The sequence below is a fragment of the Phoxinus phoxinus genome (genome assembly GCF_949152265.1).
Source record: "Phoxinus phoxinus genome assembly, chromosome: 21".
Lineage (NCBI taxonomy): Eukaryota > Metazoa > Chordata > Actinopteri > Cypriniformes > Leuciscidae > Phoxinus > Phoxinus phoxinus.
This window is the reverse complement of record NC_136896.1, coordinates 30,738,664-30,745,931: the sequence shown is the minus strand read 5'-3', so window position 1 is coordinate 30,745,931 and position 7,268 is coordinate 30,738,664. Positions and strand designations below refer to the sequence as shown.

Here is a 7,268-nt window from a genome sequence, read left to right as displayed (position 1 = left end):
CAGACACACACACACGCACAGGCACAGACACACACACACGCACAGACACACACACACACACAACTAACACCAGACACAGAAACACACATGCACAGACACACACACACGCGCACGCACAGAAACACACACACACACGCACAGAAACACACGCACGCACGCACACACACAATCACAGACACACACACACAGACACACACAAACACGCACACGCACAGACACACGCACGCACACACAGACACACACACGCTCACAGAAACACACACACACACACACAGGCACAGAAGCACAAACACACACGCTCACAGACACACAGGCACAGGCACACACACGCACAGAAACACACACACACACTCTCTCCTTATATACAGTGCATAGATGACTGGAGGAACACTTCTGCCGCCGGTAGAGATTGCTCAATCGCCTGATTTACATCATCAATCACGTTTAAAAAGAGAATAAAATCAAGCAGTCTACGTTTCATATAGATATTTGTATTTTTATATATTTATATTCAATGTACAGAGTTACATTCTGAACGGCAAATGCTTGTTCGTAGAAATAAATACTGCACAGGCTAGTTTGCGCGGACGAGCGCGTGCTAACGCAGCGCAGAACAGCAGGAAACACGCGTACAAAAGTCTCATAAAAATATGCTCTGTCTCTGCTTTATCTACACATCGCTGTCCTGCAAAAACTGCTCTAGTGTTAAAAAAGTGGGAGGACGAGCACAACGTAACGTCTGACATGATCAGCGAGGAACTCTAGATGCTAATGTGTGCATTAATGGGCTATAAAATCAACTTTTCTGTCCTTTGGTGACATTCAAATGAGGATATTGCTTTAGCGCTCAGTGCTTTCAATCTGTGAAACCTTCTCTTCCCACAAATAAACCGTTTACACCCGACACGAAACCTCAAGATGCAGTGCATTGTGGGTCTGTTGTGCTTTTCGACCCTGGAAACGCACAGAATCGCCGATAATCATGATTTGCATGAGAGAAATACTGCAAGCCAATGCTTAAAACATCTTAAATAAAGCAGAACTGAGTGAGAAAGGTTCAGTCCCGTCACATGGTCAGGTGACGTCACTCCTCATTGGCCATGACCTGCCACACGATCAGGTGACTGCGCTCAGCTTTGGCCAGAAAGGGCTGTAGTTTCAGAGTGGGTTCATCCAGATTTTCTGTGTCTCCTCCTTCGTCCCCTGCAATTTGAAAGACACGGAGAGAGGAAAAGTGTGATATCATCAGTAGGGCTGGGGTTGAAAATATACGTTTCTCTGATTTAGATTTTTTTTTCACAAGATGTAAATTAAGTCTCTGATGAACCCAGAGTGTGTGTGTGAAGTTTTAGCTCAAAATACCCCACAGATATTTTTATATAGAAAGTTAAAGTCACTTTTTGAGGGTGAGCAAAAACACACCGTTTTGTGTCTGTCCCTTTAAATGCAAATGAGCTGCTGCTCCCGGCACAGGGGGCGGAGCTTCATGAGGTCGTGTCCTTTTACCTCTTCTGAATTCGCCTTTGGCTAAGCCACACCCTAGAATGTAGATTGACCAATCACAGCGCAGCCGAGAACGAGCCCCACAGCGGTCCGACACTTGTTCACAGCGCTCCATTGACTTTAACACCGGCGTCTCATATTGTTGGTCTCGGCAGGCTATTACCGTCGTAGTTTATCAGAAATATGGTTAAACGTTGTGTCTGGGCGTTTGTAACACAGATACGTGTTTCCCAGAGAGGTTGGAGGGGGGTCCGTTTTTTCCCTTCCCAAAACCGGTCAAATCCTGACAAGTGTCGTCTCTGGATTAAACTGTGTGGACGTCCTCAGTCGGCGAAACCCCTCAAGATCAACAACACACTTTTGCTCTAAGATACATTTAGCTTTTAACCGTACTGTGAAGTTACACTAGTTAGACAGTTTTATGTTATGATTTCGGTTCTCTACACTAATTGTTGATACGCTAGCACACGCTGCTAATAATACAAGTTTATACTCGCGTAGTCCGTTTGCTTTGTAATCACGATTATAGAAGTGAATAGAGACCAGCTCTGCATGAACAGTGTTGCTCCTGATATTGTGAGTCCCAGCCTCCGTCTCCATCAGGATATGATGCGCTGGGTCAGTTTTTGACTGTGACCGTTATGCCTTTGCCTCTATTTGGATCTTGTTGTTGCTTGCGTTTATGTCTTGAATAAAGCCTTCGAACGCACACTTTTGCCTACTTCTATCGGACACTTTATTTGCTGCTTTATAAAAGTTTGATAAAATTCCAGCAGGAAGAGCGTCACAGCATAAGCCATGATGATACCAAACCAGAGCCCAGATGAAGCTGACGGACGTAGCAACAGTAACTAAGGGGGGCGGGGCTTAGCCAAAGGTGAATTGCCGGTAACTTAAAATTTAAGTAGCCAAATTGACCGGGGAGTGAAAACGTTAAATTTCAAACCCTGTATATATCCGAATCGGAACTGAATTTAAATCACAAGCTTATGAATCGAGATGGAAGGGTGAATCTTGTGAGATCATCAGTAATGCGCCTCACCCATCCTGAAGTCGATGTATCCCTCTCCTCCGCTCATGACCAGCACAGATCTCATCAGATCCGGTGCGGGAGACTCGCCAGCGCTCGCCTCCACACCCGAGCCTGTAGACGAAACCACCTGACCTGCGAAACACCAAACATCACTTTACTAGAGGCGGGAACCGACTGGAGTCTCCTGACTCGACTCTAGGAGTCATGATTCTTTATTTTGAATCAAATTTAGATTCGATATAGTACAACTACTTTGTTTTCTTTAATTTCGGTCTCAATTTTTTTCTCGAACTTTATTAAATGTATGCTTCATCTTTTTTTATGTCATATTCTAAGATGTAATCCGTTAAGTAAAATTAGAATTACACTATAGTGTTTCAAACGAGTTTCATCTCATGTGTTGTTCTTCATGATAAGAAGCGAGCTAAAGCCAGCGAATAAAACACTGACACAGTGATGAACAAGTCACAATAATATGCGCATTACTGAATAATTAAGTTAACATAATTTATATTTGTAAAGAAACCATCACTGCTTAACCGGCTACTCTCTGCGGTCTCAGACGACGACATCACTTCCTGTCGACCACCGTAACTTCAGTTGGGTGCAATTCACAACCTCACCACTAAAACGTACACACTGCACCTTTAACTAATGAACCTTATTGTAAAGTGTTACTGTCAAACGGACATCCTTTGGTGAATTACTGTACCTGGGACTGCGGTGAAGAACTTGACGGCGTCTCTGTGCCCGTGGAAACACAGCTGAGCGTGTGCCATCGAGCAGAAGGGCACAAACGTGCCGGCCGTGACCTTATCACTGCTCTCGTCCCCGTATACGCGGATCGCACCGCCTGGACGATTCGACGACGCTGATGTGTCTTTACTTCCTGTTGTAGGAATAAAAAACACGTGTTAAAATGTCACACTTTTGGCCCCTGAGGATGCGCTTTATTTCAATGGTCCACTTCTATTAACTACAGTGCTATGCATAAGTTTAGACACCCATGCTAAAGTTGCCTAAAATGACGAATAAAAAAATATTTTGGAAATTGATCTTAATGCCTTGAGGAAAAATCCAACCTATAAGGACACACATTTTCTTTGTGAATGAAAAATGTATAATACTTATAATACAGGGTGCATAAGTCAGGACCCCCCTGTGTTAAATCCCCATAGCGGCAGGCATTAAGATCAATTTCCAAAATATGATTTTTTTATTCCTCTTTTTAGGCGACTTTAGCATGGGTGTCTAAACTTGTTTATAGCACTGTATAACACAACTAACTGTCATTAGAGTATTACTGTTAGGTTTGGGGTAGTCTCGCGTAGCCAGACCTTCAGACTGACGGCTGAAGGTCTGGAATTCATAGCAGCTTTCTTTAGCCAAGGCCCGCCCATAAGGCCGTTTGACCGACATGTCAAACAACCAATTACAGTTCGTTTCGTTTAGCGTCACGTTTCGGGGCGTGGAAATGTCCCCACAACAACAGACCGGCGTGCAACAAGTCTCCACTAAGTGCCTCAAACAAAACTCCTGGACATCTCTTAAAGAGTCTATGCCGTGAACCTCGCATACTTTTGAGAATCCTACGTTTAGCTGATCTTGATAAATGCTCATTGTCACTCATGTAAACACAACAGTTTTTCTTCCGCAATCACACGTCTGCGCTTTGTTTCCCGGCGGACCGAAAATAAACGCGACACTCGCGCCCCCCGGAAATCCGATAAAATTCAACCAATCAGATGACGACTGCGACATTCCTGAAGTGTTTCCAGTTAAGTGTACCATATGCATCAGACGTTTAGCCAACGTTCCGTGGGCGTGACGTCTGAGGCTGAGACTAGGTTTCGGGTTAGTAGAAAAAGTTGACATGTACAGTCAAACCAAAAATTAATCAGACACATGATATAATTTTTAATATTTTTCTACTAGTGTGTGCAGGACACTATAGTTAATTTCTGTAAGTGAGGAGAGCAGAATACAGTAAACTGTGACGTATCATACCAAAATATTCTTCATACGGTGTAAAATTTATAAAAATGTGTGAGCAGAACTGATCGGGACACTGTGAGCTGGTCATGTTTCTGCTGATGTTTTTTGTCTGTAATTGCTAATGCTCTTTTCACACACACACTGAACACAATGAAGCATTGCTTGGTCACTGGTTGAGCTAAACTGGTATTATCTAATTGTGTAGTTAAATTTACCAGCTGACAGATATTCAACATAATTCATGTGTGAGACAGTCTAACAGAAGTGTGTGTGTGTGTGTGTGTGTGTGAGAGAGAGTCTAACAGAAGGATGGACAAAACCTGTGTGTGTGCGCGTGTGTGTCTGGTGTTAGGTGTGTGTGTGTGTGCGTGTGTCTGGTGTTAGTTGTGTGTGTGTGTGTGTGTGTGTGTGTGTGTGTGTGTGTGTGTGTGTTTGAGACAGTCTAACAGAAGGACGGACAAAACCTGTCAAATATCAACTGAGTTCTGTCATATTTTATCACCATTTTCTAAACTATAGCGAATAAACTAATAATGTGAGAAATGTTGAAGGAGTCTGAATACATCTTGGTTTGACTGTCCGTTACAGTGCGTGACATGATCAGCTGACTCACTCTCTGATAGCGGGATGGAGATGATGACGCCGTTTCCGGTGCCGACCCACAGGCGATTGCATGAAACCGCCAGCGCCGTGATCCTCACGAAGGAGAAGCCCAGTTTGCCGGTGCCTGTGACACATACAACATCAGTCATTTCAACGGCATGAACAGACAGTTCACCCAAAAATGAAAATTCTCTCATCATTTACTCATGTCGTCCCAAACCCATGCTTTGAAGCATCAGAGATTTAGGTGAACAATTCAACCCTTGTGCGTCAAGTAAAAACAGTTACACAAGTCAATAGTGGACAAAAATAAAAATGTGAAGCTTGCGAGAAACAGACTTAAGTTTGGTCTCATTTTAAAGAAGACACTAGGCAGATTATTGTTGAAGTAAAAAAAAAAAGTTTAAAAAGTGAAACCAAAAATAGAGCTATAGAGGTTTAAATTTATGAAAATGATTAATGAATATTATTTTATGAAACATGTTGAACTCTAAACGCGAACAACAACAACCACACACACACGCGAACAACAACAACCACAAACACACGCGAACAACAACCACCACACACACACACACACACACACAAACAACCACACACACACAAACAACCACACACACACGCGAACAACCACACACACACGCGAACAACAACCACACACACGCGAACAACAACAACCACACACACACACACAAACAACCACACACACACGCGAACAACCACACACACACACGCGAACAACAACCACACACACGCGAACAACACACACACACACACACAGACACACGAACAACAACAACCACACACACACGCGAACAATAACAACCACACACACACGTGAACAACCACACACACACACACACACACTATAACAACAACAACCACACACACGAACAACAACAACCACACACAGACACACGAACAACAACAACCACACACACAAGCGAACAACAACCACACACACACACACACACACACACACACACACACACACGTGAACAACAACAACCACACACACACGCGAACAACAACAACCACAACACACACAACCACACACGCGAACAACAACACACACACAACAACAACCACACACGCTAACAACAACAACCACACACACACAATAACAACAACAACCACACACACACACAATAACAACAACAACCACACACACACACACACACACACACGAACAACAACACACACAACAACAACAACCACACACGCAAACAACAACAACCACACACACACCACAACAACAACAACCACACACACACACGAAAAACAACACACACACACACACACACACACACACACAATAACAACAACAACCACACACGCGAACAACAACAACCACACACACACACACGAACAACAACACACACACACACAATAACAACAACCACACACGCGAACAACAACAACCACACACAGACACGCGAACAACAACAACCACACACAGACACGCGAACAACAACAACCACACACACACACACACACACACACACAATAACAACAACAACCACACACAGACACACGAACAACAACCACACACACAGACACACACACACGCGAACAACAACAACCACACACACACGCGAACAACAACCACACACACACACTATAAAAACAACAACCCCACACACACACACACACACACACACACACACACGAACAACAACAACCACACACAGACACACGAACAACAACAACCACACACACACAACCACACACACACACGTGAACAACAACAACCACACACACACACGCGAACAACAACAACCACACACACACACAACCACACACGCGAACAACAACAACCACACACACACACACAATAACAACAACAACCACACACACACACACACGAAGAACAACACACACAACAACAACAACCACACACACACACACAATAACAACAACAACCACACACACACGAACAACAACACACACACACACACACACAATAACAACAACAACCACACACGCGAACAACAACCACACACAGACACGCGAACAACAACAACCACACACACACACAATAACAACAACAACCACACACAGACACACGAACAACAACCACACACACACAGACACACACACACACGCGAACAACAACAACCACACACACACGCGA

General features: G+C 43.9%; 1 protein-coding gene across 11 annotated transcripts in view; it reads right to left on the bottom strand.

Moving 5' to 3' along the window:
• Positions 1-472: 472 nt before the first annotated feature.
• The window catches only part of spag9b (sperm associated antigen 9b), an 84,345-nt gene continuing 77,549 nt past the window's right edge, over positions 473-7,268 (bottom strand). For all 11 annotated transcript variants that reach the window (XM_079595913.1, XM_079595916.1, XM_079595917.1 and 8 more), the window contains 4 exons: positions 5,145-5,258; positions 3,249-3,425; positions 2,546-2,668; positions 473-1,203 (listed from right to left, as the gene is read on the bottom strand). In XM_079595913.1, the coding sequence (XP_079452039.1) occupies positions 1,085-1,203; positions 2,546-2,668; positions 3,249-3,425; positions 5,145-5,258 (533 nt within the window). In that variant the 3' untranslated portion in view covers positions 473-1,084. The remainder of the gene's footprint in view (positions 1,204-2,545; positions 2,669-3,248; positions 3,426-5,144; positions 5,259-7,268) is intronic.